General features: G+C 50.1%; 1 protein-coding gene across 1 annotated transcript in view; it reads left to right on the top strand.

Annotated features, from left to right (window-relative positions):
- Positions 1–19,336, top strand: part of TOP3A (topoisomerase 3alpha) — a 63,460-nt gene that overhangs the window by 34,187 nt on the left and 9,937 nt on the right. The window contains exon 17 of the mRNA XM_078586654.1: positions 15,770–15,869. Coding sequence (XP_078442780.1) covers positions 15,770–15,869 — 100 coding nt within the window. The remainder of the gene's footprint in view (positions 1–15,769; positions 15,870–19,336) is intronic.

The raw sequence follows: 19,336 nt of genomic DNA, 5'->3' as shown, positions 1-19,336 counted from the left end.
AATCCAGTCATCTTCATGCCATTCAACCTCTTAATTTCTGCTGCTGGCTGCTCACTGCCTTCGACCCATGAGTGCGCCATCCAGCCCCTCTGTCACCCCGCCATTGACTTGCTGCCAACATGATAACCTCCTGTCGCGCGGGTGACTTACTTCATTCCATTCAAACTCCTAACCACCTATGCCAATGACTTAGCACCGCTGTTGACCCTCGCCACTGCCGTCTAACCCGTCTGCCAGCATCCTAGACATCTCGTCAAGGTCAACCCTGCTGGCCTCCTTGATTTCTCTGCCGGTGGCTTCTCAGTGCCACCATTGAACCTTACCTCCGCTGTCGGAATCCTCTGTCGGGCCCCATCATCTTTAACCCTGGCCTCTGCCATCCAACCCCTCCCATCAGTCAGTTTGTTTCTTAACCCCGCCATTGACTTGCTGCTGCCACACAAATGTGTCCTCACACCGGTGACCCACCTCCATCAGCCAATGCTTCCCCAATTAGTCCATGCGGCCAGTCCATGCAGGTGACCCATCTGCCCGATTCCTCTGCCAATGGTGATGTACCGCCACTGTCAGCTTTCACTGCCACCATAAACCATCACCACCATCAACCCTCATCTCCAAGCACTGGAATTGCAGATTCCTGCAGGCCCACGGACCCGCTCCCTGTGTCTGCCGACATCAACCCTTACTGCTCGAGAGAGAATGATCCTAGCAAGAGATGAAGAGAGAGATGGTGAGATGTGTAGAACAGCAGAATTCGGAGGAGAGAGAAAGTCTAGAGAGAGAAAGTAGAGAGAGAAAGAGAGTGCACAAGGGTTGGGGCTGAAAAGGTGACTTTTATGGGACCCTTTATGGGCCCTTAGTGGGAGAGTACTGGTCCTTAAGGGACCATTACAGGGCTGCTAATGGGCCTTCCAGTGGTCCATTAGCAGTCTTCTAGAGGTGTTAGCAGTTTCATTATCAGCCTAGAGTTAGTTTATTACATTTACATGGCCTTAGGCTCATAGTTAGTACAACATAACTCAACAAGATGGACCTGAAGTTTCCAGCGAATCTGCAGATGTGCCTCCCTAATTCCTTTGTGGCCTGCAATTCTCCACCACCGTTGTCCCTCATCGGTCAACTGCTCAGGGCTTGATACAGGTATTAGTGTCTTTATTTGGAGCTTCCTAATCATATTTGAGGAGAGGGAAACTCCTCTTTGTTGAAGTTGAGTTTAGCTTACTTCTTTCTTTTTTATTTTTTATTTTTAAATATAGAAGGTCACCCAACTTGGTGACCCTCCAAACACACGGGCGTGGAAGGGTCTAGGCCAAAAAGCATAGGCCCATCTTTCCCCCCATATCCACCACCTCATCCAGGACCAAACCAACAAAAAACCAGCCTCTCTACATCATTAATAGCCCTTTCCACGACATTGCCGCCCCCTTGAAGACGACCTTGTTGCGGTGAGACCATATCGCCCAAAGCACCGCGAATCTCAACCCCCGCTCCCTGTCACTTCCATGCTGGCGCTGCGGCAGTGTGGCCCATAACTGCGAGCAAGCCGACAGTGGAAGAAAAGATGTTTGAACTCCTCTTCCTCCTCCGTACACACAAGGCATAGTGAAGATTCAGCCGGAAAAAACCTTCGCCGTCTCACGCGGGTCATTGTCCGCTTCCTCGCAAGCAGCCATGCAAACACCCTGACCTTTAGAGGAATCTTTTGCCTCCAGATTGAGCGACATGCCCTTAAGATGATTGGGTCCTCATAGTGGTGTGGTCTCAACCTCTGGTAAACACCTCGGCTGGAAAACGGACCCGATGCTCAAACCCACCCATCTGTTGTCCCCTCCATTGGCCTCCAGTTGTTCAGAGTTTGCTGATGGCTTAAAAAATCCTCCACCCGCTGACTAGATAAGATGGCCGCAAAGGTTGGACACCACACTCTATCCCAACACTCTTCTACCAAGGCATGCCGGTGACGGGCAAGGGCATATAGGAGAGGGAAAAGATCACGGAGACGCCCATGTGACGACCAATTGTCCATCCAAAACCTAAAACCGGCGCCATTCCCCAATTGTGCCCGAAAAAACACCCTGACCAATGGCCACACCTTCCTCAGCCCTCTCCAAAAAACCCCGACGCCCCCCTCACATTACGCATCAACTTCTCCCAATCCAAATTGGATCCGTATCTGTCCCTCACCACCTCCTTAATCAAGTCATCCTCCATTCCACGATCCGTCTAACCCATTTCGTCAATAGCGCCACATTCAGTATATCTAGGTCAGGCACCCCAAGTCCCCCCTGTTTAGGTGGCGTGCAGATGTCCTTCCATGAAACCAGCGCCATGCCACATCCTTCCCCTGCATTTGCCCCTTCCAAAAAAATCTCCGCATGATCCCGCTCAGGCGTTTCTCAACACCCACCGGGATTTTAAACACGGATGAATAAAAAGTTGGAATTGCTGATAATACCGATTGCAGCAACACTAGTCTCGCCCCTCGCGACAAGACTCTTTGCTTCCAACCCTCCAACCGTCTCTCCACCTTCTCCACCACTGGTTGCCAGTCTGCTTGTTGTAGGCTATCAACAGATAGGGGTAGCCCTAGGTATCTCATAGGCAATGTACCCACTGGCGTTTCAAGCGCCCTGGTACACTGGCTCTCCTCCTCCATCGATAGGCCAAAACCCACACATTCTGATTTTCCTCTGTTGATGTGCAGTCCCGAACAATCTGCAGACACCCGCAAGAGTGCCGCCAAATTCTTGGCCACCTCTACCGATCCTTCGATGAAGAACAATGTATAATCGGCATACTGTAACAGAGGGATGCCCAATGGCTGGCTCGGCGTCCGAAAACCTCTAATACAACCCCTTCCACATACCAAATAAGTACTTATGGCTAGTACATCAACTGCTAAAACAAAAAGCATCGGCGCTAGTGGACATCCTTGTCTGAGCCCTGTTTGCGGTCTGATCCACCCCCCTTCTGGGCGTCCATTTACCAACACGGCAAATGACTGAGACGTCACGCATCGCTTCACCCATTTGATCTATTCCTCTGGGAAACCCCGCCTTCGTAGCACTGCCCATAGGAACCGCCAATCCAAAGAATCATATGCCTTTGCAAAATCTACCTTCCACATGAACCCCTTGGTCCCATTCTTCTTCTACGAAGCAATAATCTCCCTGCCATGACTGCACAGTCAGCAAGCTGTCTCCCCGGAACAAAAGCAGACTGAAACGGTCCAACCAAGTCCCCAAGTACCCCTTGTAATCGATTAGCCAGTACCTTTGCCACAATGAGGTATATGGAGTTGGATAACGATATGGGCCGGTAGTCACCCACATTCTCTGCTCCTTGCCGCTTTGGTAGTAAGAATAAGAAGGATTTGTTTATCCTTTCCATATTTGCTTGAGGGTTCCTGAGCTCCCCCATTGTGGCGACCACATCATCTTTGACCTCACTCCAGAACTCCTTGTAGAAAAACACCGGTATGCCGTCCGGTCCTGGGGCGCCTTCGCCATTCAGCCCTGCCATAGCTGCCCGAACCTCCTCCATGTCAATTGGCCGCACCAGCCCATCTCTCTGCCCTTGTGTTAACTGAGACGCCCCTTGGCCCGTCCACCGCCAACTGTTCCGACCCCCCCGCCGTGACATCGACCGAAAGTGCTCCGCCATTGCTCGACCCACTGCCTGTGTCCCTGTAACCCTTTGCGATCCGACCTTCACTGCTAATATCTGATTCACTCTCCGCCGTCCATTTGCTACAAGGTGGAAAAACCTTGTGTTTGCTTCCCCCTCCTTTAACCATATCTGCCGGGATCTTTGTCTCCAGTCCATTTCCTCCGTCCTATCCTCCTCTGCCACCACAAATCTCCACTTCTTTCGCTCCTGAGTCGCCGCACCTATTAATGTCCAACCGTCCTCCACCTCATCCAGTTCTCTAATTCTTGTGAGGGCCTCGACTCTCACTTTACATCTCGCCTCCCTTATCCTCCTTTTGTTGCTTTTCAAGTGATCTCTTAACCCATCTATGCGAGTTGCCAATCTGCTCGCACCTGGCTCCTGCTCCGAATGTGTCCGCCATATGTCCTTTACCTCCTCTTTGAAACCCCCTTCTCGTAACCACGACTTGTCAAATTTAAAGTATGTGGTCCGCCCATGGCCCTCATGAGACTGCCACATGATCGGCGTATGGTCCGATATAGGCCTAGGCAAGGCTCTTACATCTGCCCCCAAGAATCTCTCCATCAACTCCACTGAGCATAAGAACCTATCCAGCCGAGACTTAGAAGCCGCTCTCCCCGAACTCCTCCATGTGAAACAACAGTCAATTGGCCCCATCTCCTGCAACCCTGCTTCCGCCAAAAAAGCCCAGAACTCCTCCGACCCTTGGTCTCGCCCCCCCTCTCCATTAGGCCTATTATTTGCCCCAAGGGTCACATTGAAATCCCCCTCAATCAACAGTGGCATCCCTCGGAATTTGTCCACCAGTTCCGCCAACCATAGCCCCTCCCTCAGACTGGTGTTCACAGGTCCATAAACTGAAGCCATAACCACCCCAAAACCATCATTCCGTGTCAACCTTACTGCCGCCGTGAATTGACCACGCCATGCCTCCTCCTTCCTTAAAGACCGCCTCGTTCCAAGCAACCAGCACTCCCCCTGATCGCCCGATTGCATTCACCGAAATGAACCCCTCCAGCAGACTCCCTCCAACCCTACGCCAGTCCCCTGCTCCACAATCCTTCAACATCGTCTCCTGCAAGCACACCACCGTGGCACCCCACTCCCTTAAGTATTTGCCCACAATCCCTCTCCTCTTGGCATCCCGGAGCCCCCGCACATTCCATGATATGCATCTCATGGAGACTGGCATAGACCCCTTCCGTCCTTTTGAGTCTCCGCGAAGCCTCCGAGCACACCCACATTTCTGTCTCGTGTTGCATTGTTGGCCTCGGTCACCACCGCCTCCCTCTCCGGCTCGAGTGTCTCCTCTATCACACTCTCCTCCATTGCACTGCTCCTCAGTTTGTTTGCTTTCCTCTCCGTCCTGTTGTGCCTTGTCTTACCCACTCTTACTGCCATCCATTCTCGGGGGAACTGCATCCTCCCACCTTTCCCCACCTCCAGCCATATCTTCTCTCCGTCAACGTTCTTGATATAAAGTTGCTGCCTCTCATAACCAATGCAACGGCCCAATAAATCACCCTTATTAACCGCCTCCCTCTTGACAATCGCATTGTGCCCTTTCTCTTGGCCCCTTTCTAGTCGACCGCTCCCGAACTCTGTGTCTCCATCATGCCATCACTTCCATTCATGTCCTCTAATACCCGCGAGCTCTCCGCTACATTCTTCCCCTTCTCCATCACCTTCCTGGTTCCTGCCTCCCATTCTTCCACCTCACCTTTGCCATCCTTCGCATCCATCACCATCTCCCCTTCCCTTGCAGACAACCTCTCTCGCCTCCCGCCTCCAACCGCCCCATATCGGGACTCCTGACCCTCTATATCAGGTGGGGCTGGTGGTTGACGCTCTAGAACTCTAACACTATATGTGCCCTTTCAACCCTGTAGCAGAACCCGCGCCGACGACACCGCATCTTCCTTCACTGCCACATCCAGCACTGCCAGGTCTGGGTCACCCGACTCTAGGCCCGACGTAACGACCCCTCGCAGCCTCCCAAACGATTGGACTAATGCCTCCATATTCCGGGTGGAACGATATACAGCTGGTACTCCCCTGACGTCAATAATAGCCGGCCTCGACGCTCTATCCTTGACCTTCCCTGTCCAGATGATGCACTGCCATATGACTCTTGCTTCCCCAATCACCTGCCTCCACCCACACACTGCAATGCATTCTGTCAAGAGAGTAAGGGGGAAGATAATGACATAACCCCAATGGAGTACATGTGTGGGTATATATATACCCTAGGAGAGAGAGAATGATAAGAGGGCTAATGGGCTTATAGAATAGGGCCCATTAGCCCATAAGGCGTAGTATCTCACTAACACCCCCCCGCAAGCGAAGTGTGGATGTCATCCATGCCGAGCTTGGACACTGCACGTTGCAGGAGAGGGCGAGATAGTCCTTTGGTGAGGACATCAGCAGCTTGATCAGCGGATGGAACAAACTCCAAGTCAAAGATGCCCTCATCCACGCGCTCCTTGAAGAAGTAGCGGTGGAGTTCCATATGCTTGATCCGTCCCTGTTGGCCAGGGTTCTTTGCCAAAGCGATTGCCGACTTGTTGTCGCAGTAGAAGTGGATCGGGCCTGAATACTCCACACGAAGGTCATGGAGGATCCCGTATATCCACTGGCCTTCAGAGGCCTCATCGGCAAGTGCCCGGTATTCGGCTTCAGCACTGGAGAGGGACACTTTGTCCTGCTTGCTGCTCTTCCAACTGACAAGACTTCCGAAGACAAAAGTGCAGTACCCCGTGGTGGAATGACAGTCCACAACTGAGCCGGCAAAGTCCGCATCAGTGTACACCTTCACGGTTTGCTCCATACTCCGAGGAAAGAACAAGCCCTTCCCGGGGCAGCCCTTTAGGTACGCAAGTACCCGGTTGGCCGCCTGACGATGGATCTCCTGCGGAGAGTGCATGAACTGACTGAGGAGGTTGACGGCGAAACTGATGTCGGGGTGGGTGTGGGTCAAGTACAGGAGTTTCCCCACCACCTGCTGGTACTGATATGCGTTCACCGGTGCTGAGTCCTCCCCCTTACCCAACTTGACGTTAGGGTCGATGGGAGTAGTAACCGGTGCACACTCAGTCATTCCGGTCAAGGCCAGTAGGTCAACGGCATACTTCTGCTGTGACACAAAGATCCCCCGGGGGGAGTAGGCCACCTCAAGGCCGAGGAAGTAGCGAAGAGGCCCGAGGGCCTTGATCTCGAACTCCTTGGCCAACGCAGAGCTGAGGCGGCCAGCCTCTGCAGAATCGGACCCCGTGATGAGGATGTCGTCGACGTACACGGCCAAGATGGAGACACCCGCGGGACTGTGACGGAAGAATAGGGAGGCATCCCCATTGCTCTGAGTGTAACCCTCGGTCTTCATGACCAAAGAGAACCGACCGAACCACATCCGCGGCGACTGTTTCAGTCCATAGAGAGACTTCCGCAGCCGGCAGATGGTGCCCGGAGGGCCAAGGGTATACCCGGGAGGCGGCCGCATGTACACCTCCTCCGTCAAGTCACTGTGGAGAAATGCATTCTTCACATCAAACTGTCGTATCGGCCAGTCGGAGTGAGCCGCAAATGCCAAGAGGAGACGGACTGTTTCCATCTTCGCCACATGAGAGAATGTCTCGAAGTAGTCCACGCCATACGACTGAGTAAACCCCCGAGCCACAAGTCGAGACTTGAGGCGCTCGAGAGTACCATCGGCATGATGCTTCTTGGCATGAATCCACTTGCAATCCACCGCCCTCTTGCCAGGAGGAAGTGGAAAGACTTCCCAAGTGTGGTTCTTGAGCAAGGACTGCATCTCCTCATCCATCGCCGCTTTCCAATGAGGAGAAGCAAGAGCATTGGATAGGCGACGAGGAAGTGGATGCGACTCGATGTGAGAAAGAAAGGACCGGTAGGAAGGGCTTAGCCGGTCAAAAGAGAGAAAGTGAGATAAGGGGTAGAGAGGTGTGCGAGTGCACTGACGAACCCCTTTTCGAAGGGCGATGGGCCATCCCAACCGAGAATCATCATCAGTAGGCGAGGGAGACTCATCGTCCGACGGAGGAGCAGAAGCAAAGGGGGGAGAAGAGGCTAGCTCCCCGGGGGTAGAGAGAGGCTCCCCGGGGGAAGGAGGTGCACTAGGAGAAGGATACGGTGCACCGAGAGTAGGAGGTAGCTCCCCGGGGTGAGAGAAGGACTCCCCGGGGGAAGGGGGTGCAATAGGAGGAGGATACGGTGCACCGGGAGATGAGGCGGTAGGGGGCAAGGGAGAAGTGGACGTGGCGGGAGACAGCGACGGTGGAGGAATGGGTCCCACAAATGGAAAGGGTTCCAAGGAAGGAGTCGAAGAAGCCTCATCCAGCGGAAGGCGTGACGAGGTAGAGTCACGGAAATAAGACTCATGCTCGGCAAAGGTGACGTTTGCCGAGATGAAAAACCGCCGAGACGGAGGGTGGTAACAACGGTAACCTTTCTGGAGATAAGCGTACCCGACGAAGACGCACCGAAGAGCTCTAGGATCGAGCTTCGTGTAAGAGGGAGCCGTGTTGTGGACGTATGCCGTGCACCCGAAGATGCGAGGGAGTAGTCCAGTCCGCAGCGAGAGATGGGGGAAAGCCGTGGTGAGACGATCCAGTGGGCTGACAAACACGAGGGGCTGGGAGGGGAGACGGTTTACGAGATGGGTACTCGTTAAGACCGCCTCACCCCAATACGCCCACGGAACAGAATAGTTCAGCAGAAGGATACGGGCGGTCGACGTGACATACCCGATCCAACGTTCTGCCATACCGTTCTGTTCAGGGGTGGCCACACAGGAGGACTCGTGGAGAATCCCATGGTCAGCAAAGTACGTGGCCAGCTCGGTGTTGACGAAGTCCCGCGCGTTATCGGAGCGGAACCGCTGAATACCCCGGCCAAACTGAGTACGAACCATGGTGCAGAAGTGACGGACCGTCGGAGCAACCTCAGATTTGGCGGTCAACAAGTAGACCCATGTGTAGCGGGTGGCCTCGTCAACAAAGATCTGAAAGTATCGGTGGCCCTTGAGGCTGGCCTGCGGGTGGGTCCCCAAACATCACTATGGATGCGAAATAATGGAGTGGATGAGTGCGAGGTGGACGGAGAGAAAGATGAACGACGGTGCTTTGCCAGCTGACAGGCTTCACACACAATAGTCTGAAGGTCCAATCCAGTACACATCGAAGGAAAGAGACGCTGTAAAACTGAAAATGGCAGATGACCCAGCCGTCGGTGAGCCAACTGGAGACGTCCCATACGCTGCACATCCGCCGGTCGGAGTTGGCGGTGAAGTAGGAAGCACCGAGAGCGTCCCCCATCGTCCAACAACAACAACCCGTTCTCCCGTCTAATCGGTGTAGTCCGACCCACCTTGTCAGACAGAAACATCCCGTCAGGCTGGAGGTGAAAGGAACAAGACAGACTGTCAACCAAATGCTGAGGAAACATAAGGATAGCTCGCAGGGCGGGGACATGAAGAACATTGCTGACCACTCCGAGGCCGTCTACAAAAACTGCCCCAATTCCAGCAACACGCAACCGTCCACCACCGGCTGTAAGAACTGTACAGTCCCCACTATGCCTTTTGTAGGATACAAACCGGTCATTGAACGGGGTCATGTGTTCGGTTGCCCCCGAATCAAGAACCCAGCTCGTATCCGATACGAGAGGCGAGTGGGGAGCCGTGTGACCACAATACCACTGTTCAGACGGAGAGAGAGAGAACGCACCAAATCCACCAAAGTGTGCCGTGGACTGAGTCAGAGTCTGCATGGTAGCCACTTGGTCACGGCGACGGGCCAAGTCAGCTTGGAGCTGCTCGATAGTCGCCGGGCTGGTAGAGGGGGAAGAGGAGGAGGCGACCATAGCTTTCCCGTCGGTAGCCTCCTTTTTCCGGTTGTCGTACTGACGCTTCTTGCACCACTTGCGAAGATGTCCAGGCTTGCTGCAGTAGGAGCAAATCAGCACGGAGGGGGCCACCTCCGCGGTGGGAGCGGGAGCGGGCGAGGGAGGCCGGGCGAGGAGGGCAGTCGAGTCACGAGCTGCCTCCGGGGAGAGAGTGCCAAGAACATGGAAATGGCTCTCCTCTTCCTGGAGCTCCTTCACCAAGTCGTCAATGGACAGAAGGCCTTCCTTGCGATGTAGGGCACGGTGCCGAGTGTCGTCATACTCCTTGTTGAGACCATAAAGAAACCCCAAGAAGCGGAGGCGAAGAGTGTTCTGGAATGACTTGCACGTCGGATCATCCGTCGGCAAGTAGTAGTCCACCTCGTCCCACAGCTTCTCGTGTTCCAGCGCATAGTCTGAGATGGACAGTGCGCCCTGGCGAAGGTTGCTGGCTTTGGCCACTAGCATAAAGAGGCGCCAGTTGTCCCCTTCGCGGCCGCAAAAGGTGTTGGCCTGGTCCCAAAAGCCCTTCACGGTGGAGCAGCGAGGGAACCGGTCACGGAACGAGGGTGTCAGGGAGGTCGTGTAGAGCCAACCAAGGACGAAGTGTTCCTCGGCTTCCCACGCCGCATAGTGCGGATGGGTCGGTGGAGAGGGGCTTGCATACAATGCTTGAACAATTGGCGAGCCTTGAGAGTGGTCTCGACAAAGTGACGCCACTGTAGCAAATTCGGGCCCTAGAGACACATCAAGTCGGGAACCGCCGGCAGGGAATGAGTAACCTTGTGTGACAAGGGTTCTCGTTGAAAATCTGCATTGATGAGTCTGATCCGTGGAGTAAAGTTCCTCCGACATCGGAACCGTGGCAGTAACTGAGACTGCTGTTGTAACTGGGGCTGCAGCTCGTGCTGCGGCTGCAAGCTGCGGCTGCGGCTGTGGCTGAGGCTGCAAGCTGCGGTTGCGGCTGCGGCTGCTGGTTGCGGCTGCGGCTGCGGCTGCTGCGTCGGCGGCGGCTGCGGCTGGCGCGCGGCGGCGGCTGCGGCTGCGGCTGTGCGCGGCTGCGGCTGGCGCGCGGCGGCGGCTGCAGCTGTGCGCGGCTGCAGCTGGCGCGCGGCGGCGGCTGCGGCTGCGGCTGCGGCTGGCACGCGGCTGCGGCTGCTGCTGCGGCTGTGCGCGACTGCGGCTGCGGCTGTGCGCGGCTGCGGCTGTGCGCGGCTGCGGCTGGTGCGCGGCTGCGGCTGTGGCTGTGCACGGCTGCGGCTGGCGCTCGGCTGCGGCTGCGGCTAGGGCTGGTTCTCCGGAAGCTCCGCGGGCTGGCTACAGCTCGCGCTGTGGCTGATCCGTCGGTAACGCTTCGGGTTCGCTAAACAGCGAGAGGGTGATGTCAAACCCTAGATGGAAGAGCTCTGGAGCTCTGATACCATGTCAAGAGAGGAAGGGGGAAGATAATGACATAACCCCAATGGAGTACATGTGTGGGTATATATATACCCTAGGAGAGAGAGAATGATAAGAGGGCTAATGGGCTTATAGAATAGGGCCCATTAGCCCATAAGGCGTAGTATCTCACTAACACATTCAGATACCGGGACTTGTCGGACCACTATCTCTCCCGTCTCCAATCTCTTTACTTCCGACCCCTCCATCTCCGTGAATTTCCTCACCAATGCCTCTCGCACTTCCTCCTCTCTCACTTCACCTGCTTCAATCTTCCCAACAATTCATGCGGCTTGGGTAAGACTCACCTGCCTCGCGACCATAAATTTGTTTGTCTTTCTATGGTCAGAGGCAACGTCGGGGCATTGCGCTTGTCGGTGTCCCACCCCCCGACATCGCCTGCAGACGAGCGAACTTCGAAAATCGCGCGCATGATGCCCCCACCCCAGACACCTGAAGCATTTACTCCACGTCTCTCGTCCCCTGCCTTCCACCGCCTCACTCCTCCTTCGCCATGGCTGTCCACGCCCGTTACCATGCTCCGCCCATCCTGACCGCCTTCCCCCGCGCTTTCTCACCTCCGTCCACTCCTCTTGCCCCAGCATGTCTATTCTGCCCTTCTTTGTACCTCCTCCAACGGTCCTTTCCTCCGATCCTCCTCCACTGGTCTTCCTTAAGCTTGCTTTTTTTTTTTCCTTCAGCTCCTCCGACCCCGATCCTCCTCAAGCTTTTATCCTTTCCTCGGTCCTCAACCTCCGCCGCTCACCCAGGGGTCAAAATGCGATTTCACAGCGCCTCCGATCTCCGCCTAGCTTCCCCCCTCCTCCACCGTTCTTGAACTACTCCGCCGCTCCCGATCTTCTCCCCAATCTCCGCCGCCGCTCACCGCCGACCCCCTTCCTTAGAGCGAACGGCCTCCGCCGGTCTCCGTCGACCTCCGCCGAGCTACTCCCCTCCTCCGCCGTTTACGAAACCACTCCGCCCTTACCGACCTTCCCCCCCGCTCTCCGCCACCAATCACCGCCGATCCCCTTCCTTATAGCGTCCACCTCCGCCGATCTCCGTCGACCTCCGCCCTATCAATCTTCGTCGATCACCGTCGACCTCCCGTCGATCTTCGTCAACCTCACGAAAGTTCCCGTCGATCTTCATCGACCTCCCGTCGGTCCCCTTCCTCCCGTCGATCTTCGTCCCCGTCGCCCTCCGATCTCCTTCCTCGTCGAGCTAATCGTCCCCGTCTATCTCCCCTTCCCCGTCTACCTCCCCGTCGACCCCGTCGACCTCCCCGTCGACCTCCGATCACAAGATCCTTTTGCGAGAACCGACCTTCGTCGACCTCCGATCCCCGTCGACCCCCGTCGACCTCCGATCCTTTGCTTACTTTTTTCTCTCTTTGCCTCCCAGGTGGGTGGTAGGAAACTCTGTGAACTGTCTTCCTATTCTCTCTTCACTTCCTTCTCTCTTGTCTCTGCATTCTGTTTCCACCCATGCGGATTTCTTCAAGATGTACTTCTCTTTAAAATAGGAATTCTTCACTGGCCAAGAGGACAATTTATTTTATATCATCTTCAATTTGGTAGGAAAATACTGTTGCTGTATCATTTTACTTTTTATTTGGAATGCCTTTGCATTCAGAGCATATATCTCGTATCGTTCTGTTGGATGGAGAAAGTATTCTGTTTTTCAGTATTATCCCTTCATTGACTCTACTAGGGGAAAATTTATCAATCATATTTGGGGTCATGCTGTGTAGAATCCATTGATGAAGCAGTCGATCCAAAGTCTCTTCCACTGAGATTCAATTACACAACTTTACTAGGGAATCTTGACTCAATTGAATTTCATCTACATGTTTGGAAGCATAGGCATAAGTCTCATGATCCCTTGTAATCATGAGAGAATTTGATGTGTCTTGAATTCTTGTAGTTGGCTTTAAACCATCCCTGCTGCTCTAGAGATGTTGAAGAGGCGGTAATCCATTCAACTTTGTCTGACACAGCTCCTCTGCAACCAGCGTTGGGTGATCATCTGCGGTCATGAAAGATCTCTGCTGAAAAACTGCCTTTTGTCTCTGGAAGTCTGAGTTTTGGAGACTTGTAGCATATCATTTGCCTTTGGCTTCTCTCTCCGTTCAGCCAACACAGTGAATTTTATCTGTCTTCCACGTTATGGATATCATCTTCTTAGTCTGGCAAATTTTTGTTGTATAATTCATCATTCTTTTCATTAAATCTTATGACTGAAGTCTCGTCCTTCCAATTGAGATCGTGGGATTTTCTGTGACCACCATCAGCAGTCATGAGAGTATTGAATCTTCTGATTTTACCTGAAGTCTCTTCCTCCCAATTGAGATCATGGGATCTTATGTAACCATCATCAGCAATCCTACCCAGCCTCAGCTTGTTGGTTGTGCGGTCCCTAAATCCTTCTTTATTTTACGGGGACTGGTGGTGACTTCTCTGAGAATTTTATTGGTGCCTTGCATGGTATCTACCATCACCATCAAGAGGTGGAGATTTGAGGTGTCCTCTGCTGGCACATAGTGATGGGTCCCTCTATGATACTTAGCAGTTCCCTCTGTTTCTTGATCAGGTCTTCAGATCTTGATCATTATCATAATTTGGCTGCATCTCTTGATGTGGCTCTTGATACCAACATGACAAACTGATCAGCATCTGATTAACCATCAAAATTCACCTAGTGCATACTTGTTATGTTATTCTTGTCCAGCATCTTCATTTATAAGCAGACTCCATTTCTCTAGGTATGGCCTCGGCTTAATCTTTAGATATTTAGTCTTCATATGATGGTCCTCCAGCAGAACCTATCTATCAATGATATCAACATCTTTGTATTCCTCAATAGTACCAGTTTGCTACTATTCACATTGAATAAATCTTAGGCTGTTCAGCCATGACAGTTATGAAAGTTCATTCTTTATGTTCACTTTCCTTCTCCTTCTGGACATTTCTGTGGCAGCTCCTTTCCTCACAACCAAAGTTCTATACTTAAAGCTTATGGGTCAATTATACAAGAGATGAAAGAGTAAAAAATAACTGGAATAAAGATACTGGCTAACAGTTCGTTCTTCTCTGTTTTTTTTCATCAAAGACCTTCATCCACCAGAATATCATCTCTTCAGTCTTTACTTGGGGTTGTTTGATACCTGCTCCAGCTCAAAAGGAAGTGTTTTACAGGTTTTTCTTTTTGATATTATCTTGTTTGTCTTTTTCTTTTAGAGCTTGATACGAAGTATCAAAAGATAGAATTCAATATTGTCCCGCTCTCCACCAAAATGGATAGTCTGACAATGCTAATAACGGAAATGTAGAAAATCTTGGAGTTGATCCAGACGGCTCCTCCTCCTCGGGAGCTCCTTCTCGATCTGGCGGTCCTCCCTCCTCGAGGTAGAACTCCTCCCTTCCAAGCCGACAGTAGAGCCGTGACCGCAGCTCCACCCTTCCCCTCTGAGAAATGAGGATTCAAGATCAAGTAACGATATTCCTTTACCTGGGATTCAAGGTCTATTCGTGAAGTTCCCGCCCAATTCACTTAGTCTGGTCAAACGTCCGTTGACCAGATCTGGTCTTCCTTCTTCGGTAAGTCTTGGAGTAGCGTCTATCAGAGCTTTTGTTGTATGTAATTTTTCTTGGAGGCTTCTGTTTCGTTTATCTTTTTTTTTTGAAGAAAATAAGGCAGACCACCCAGAACCGGTGGCCCACCTGTTACCATTAAAAATACGATGTTATGTACACAGCATATACAGACATGGCCACTGAGGCCTTCGCTTTACCACCCTAACCCCCAAAAAGATATTAACGCCTCAATGTCAGAGATGATGCTCTCTACCGAAGCCTTCCCTCCCTTGAACACCACTTCATTTTGGTGCAGCCATACCGTCCAGAGTACTGCTAGTATTCTCCTCCTAACCGCGCCGCTCTGGTGTCTACCAGTTGTGAATGATGCCCAGAATTCGGCGCCTGAGGACATATCCACCCCGGAATCTGCTGCGATGCCCGTACTCTTCGGGCAATAGGACATGTGAAGAACAGGTGTGAGCAGTCTTCCTTGCCCCCGCCACACAGAGGACAAAGGACAGGCTCCGTCGGTGCCCATCTTTGACGATAGACCCACGTGACCAATCTTCGCCTCCTCAGCAACCAACCAAAAATTCTCACTTTTAGGGGGAGCTTTTGCTTCATTATTATATGGCATGTATTACCGGTTGTTATGTCGTCCCTCGCTTCCCCTTGGATTTTCAAGTATGTGTCCTTTACTGAGAAAGGCAGCCTCCATACCCATCCGTCCCGAGAATCTCTCGAGGGGCTGAGAGGTAGGAGGATCTCTCGCATCCTCAACAACTCCACGAACCAAAAATCTGATAGTGTCCTAGAGAGGTTTGGGACCCAAGCCCCGCCCCAACATTCACTGACTGTGACATTTGGGTTTCTTGCCAGAGCAAATAATCTTGGAAACTGCATCTTCAAAGGGCTGTGCTTTGACCAGTTATCGATCCAGAAATGGAAGCCTTCCCCGTCCCCCAACTTGGGGTCAAATAACCACAATAGAATCAATAGAGTATACAATCGACAGGTTTTTCTTTCTGTTTTGTTTATCTAAGGATGGGATGTATTTATTAGATGTAGAACTTTTAGGTGAAAGTAAGATTTGAAACTGTAAAATATATTCTATTGATTGTATTGTGGTTGTTTTTTCTTTACACAGCCCTACTAAAACTGGTCATGTTGTTTTCTTGTTTTAGGTCAAACAGAGCTGGTGTGGATACACAGAGCAGTCTTGCTGAGACTGTGGGCCCCTGCAATGTGTGCCTAGAATCTAATATGGTTCTGAAGAAGAGACCGGTAAAACTTGAAATTGAAGTGAACTTGTTTAGTAAATTTTATTAATTCTTTCCTGCTTAAGTATAATCGCTGATAGTAATTGGTATAGATTTTTTTTTATTTGAAACTTTTGGAGGCCAGTGGTTCTAGCTTCTGCGTAATGTTCAATACTGAAATCTGAAACTCTGGTGGTGTATAGTTATGAGTGCTGCGCCCTGGTGTCATTTAGGGTTTGGATAGAAATCAATGAACAATGCATTAGCTTCAATATCTAGTGTGAGCTAAGGATTGTCCTCTGTGATCAAAGACTAGGTGGTAAGAAGGGTAAATAATCTGGAGGGAAGAAATGGGCTAGCGAGGTAGGGATTTGGAGGATGACAATGTTGAGATAGAAGGGATGACTCACACTTCAGAGAATGTATAGGTTTTATTACCTTGGCTTTCTTCCTCTCCAGCTGGTGGCAAACATGGCAACAGCTAGGGTTTCTAATGCTAGGGTTTAGGGTAGGCAAAAACTCAATGACTTGCATCAGTCTCCTCTTACTTATGGGATTAAAAGTAGTTTGGAATATTATTGGGTCCAGTGAAATATCACAAAATAGAAAGTAAAAAAGGAAAGTAAATAATAAATAATGCCATCTACTTATACCAACAAGGCGTAGGCCTTTCCTGAGTTAGTGTTTCACAAAGATAATATGGTTGTAATTACTCTAGAAATGACCCATATTCTTCATGCTGCGTGAGAAGTTCTTATAATGGGCTCTCGGGGACTGCTTTAGCCCATAGAGGGATTTCTTCAGTTTACATACTTTCTATCCTGATTCCTTCTCATAATATCGGGGACACAGCTCCGTATGAATTTCTTCCCATAGGTTGCTGTGAAGGAAGACATTCTTCACATAATACTGTAAAGTGACCAGCCTAGACTTGCTGCCACACAAATGAGGATCCACACTGTATTAATTTTGCAACAGGTTCGTAGGTCTCCCCGTAATTAATCCCATAGGATTGTCAGTAATCTTTGGTTATTAGTCTCTCTTTGTACCACTCCAGAATTATTTTCTGCTCTATACTTCACAGTCAGCACCCAACTACATCCTGCTGGACATTTACTTGTTGGTTCCAGGACAATCACCCACGGGGTATTTTTCATTTGCGCCTCCATTTACGCCACCATTGCCTCTTTCCAATTCATGTCTTTAAGGGCATCATAATTTGTTTTTGGTATAGAAAAAGAATTGAGTGCTGAAATGAAGAATTGATAACCTGGCCCCAATTGACAATACCCCACCACATTAGAGAGGGGATATCTCATGCCCTGGGTACACTGTCTCTCGCCTTTCCTCAGGGAAATTGGCTACCCAAGCCATCATCTTCATCAACTGCATGTGGTCGAAACTCAGCTTCATCTGACTCCTACAAGATGTTCTCACCTTTCTTGTTTGAATCTTCTTCATCTGAAACAATTTTACTGGCAGGTAGCGGCTGATCATTATGCCTTGATGACTCCCAATTTTCACATTGAGAATCTGGCTTTTGTTCTGACAAGTCATTCAGTGGAGTAACATACTCAGGTTGTCCTGCACCTTCCTAGGATACTACCGTTTGAGGCCTCTCAACCGTCTGCCCTGAGGTCTCAAAGAAGCTGTCACTTTTATGAAATATCACATCAGCAGATACAAATAATTTCCTCGACTCGTGGTGGTAGCACCTATATCTTTTTTCGCTTGGTGAGTAACCCAAGTGTTAGATACCCATTTAATCTTTAATATCTACGTTACAACATTTTGTTGTATGTGAGCCACATTTTATAAGCAGCTCACGTCTCCGTTCCATTCCATTTAGAGTGAACTCCGTCCAGTTCTTATTATTTTGTAAGTCATTTATTCTCACACGTCAGAACAAATGACCTGAATCATATGAGTGGTCACTTATTCTCTCTTGTGGAGAATAAGTTACTTCCCTGTGATTGGTCCTTGACCAATGTAAAAGACCCAGTACTTAAACTGGGCAACCCCAACTCAGTATGATGTTTATTTTGAAACCCTCATTTTTTCTTGGGGTGGTTGGAGGCTCTGGAAGGGTGTTCTGCATCTACATTGGGGATTTCTAACACCAAGAAAATGCATTTCACCAACCTGGTGCTGAATTTATCTCGAGGATTGTGAACATGTACAAATAATGTGCACCCAAGTATCCTCGGTGTAAGATCACTCTTCCATTGATCGTGAGGATAAAAATTTATCATCATGCCTACAGGACTTTCACATCATAATGATCTTGATGTAAATCTGTTGATTATGCGCACAGCTGTTGAGATAGCCTCTCCCCAGCGTCGTTTGGGTACATTGTAACGAAAGAGCAGTGATGGAGCTGTAGTGGTCACGGCCTATCCTCCTTTAAACAACCCAATTTTGCTGTGAAGAATATACACAGGAAGATTCATGAATCACACTGTGTGTTTTAAACAATTCCCTGCGATTGTTTGAGTGGAGTCTTTTGATGGAGATATCAAATTGATTCTTCTGATACTCCAAAGATGTCTGATTTGGACTTAAAGAAATATACCACATCAACCAAGTGTAATCATCAACAAATATGATGAAACATCTAGCTTCGTTTTAAGCTGTTGTAGAAGATGGGTCCTGTTGGTCTGATAGCCTTGTCATAAGCTGTTTACCTTTATATTACTGTACCATTTTTATCATATTGTGGCCTTTCCTTTTCTGTTTTCTTCTCCTTTCCTTTGCTGGGCCCATTTCGTAACCCCATAAAAAGATGAGACTAATCATTTAGTGAAAGTTAAGTCCATTTTCTGCAGCCCATTGCTGCCAGGTTGTCTAACAGTTGGAGAAGATCTGTCAGGCTCCACACATTGCAGCAAACATTATCTTGCTTTGTTGACTTCTACCATTGAAAGATGTACATTTGTCTTAGAAAATTGGCCCGTCTCACAACCAAGATTCGATACGTACATATCTTTGCAAAACATAAGTTAAAATAGGCTCAATATAATCCTTGTATTGCTTCTTGTATTTCCCAATAAAAATAAATATGATCAACCTTTGGTTCAAATGTATAAAGAACTATTTTTTAAAAAAAGTTCAAATGATGGATGGCCAAGGAAAAAATGTATCAGATCGATCTGCACCACTTGTCTGCTTCACTTCAGTTCTTGTGCAGAATAGCAAGTCATCTGACTACCCTCTGCCACATCGCTCATATACACAAGTCCATTCTTCACACTAAAAGATGAAGTCCCCTGGTTCTTTTCATAATCATAAACAAAAAATACCATCAGTGCCGCATAAGAAAATGACATTCAAGTATTTAACAAATTTTTGTGGAGAAATGAGCTGTGTCCTAAGGCCAGGTACATGTAGAACATGCTTTATAGGACCCAGGCCTATCATTTCAGATCTCCAATACCAGTGAGGGTTAGGATTTCTCCCCTTGTAGTGATTACACGTCTATCTCCTTTGAAAGGA

The sequence above is a fragment of the Wolffia australiana genome, chromosome 14 (assembly GCF_029677425.1).
Source record: "Wolffia australiana isolate 7733 chromosome 14, ASM2967742v1".
Taxonomy (NCBI): Eukaryota; Viridiplantae; Streptophyta; class Magnoliopsida; order Alismatales; family Araceae; genus Wolffia; species Wolffia australiana.
The sequence above is the reverse complement of the archived record's forward strand: the minus strand, read 5'-3'. Positions and strand labels throughout refer to the sequence as shown.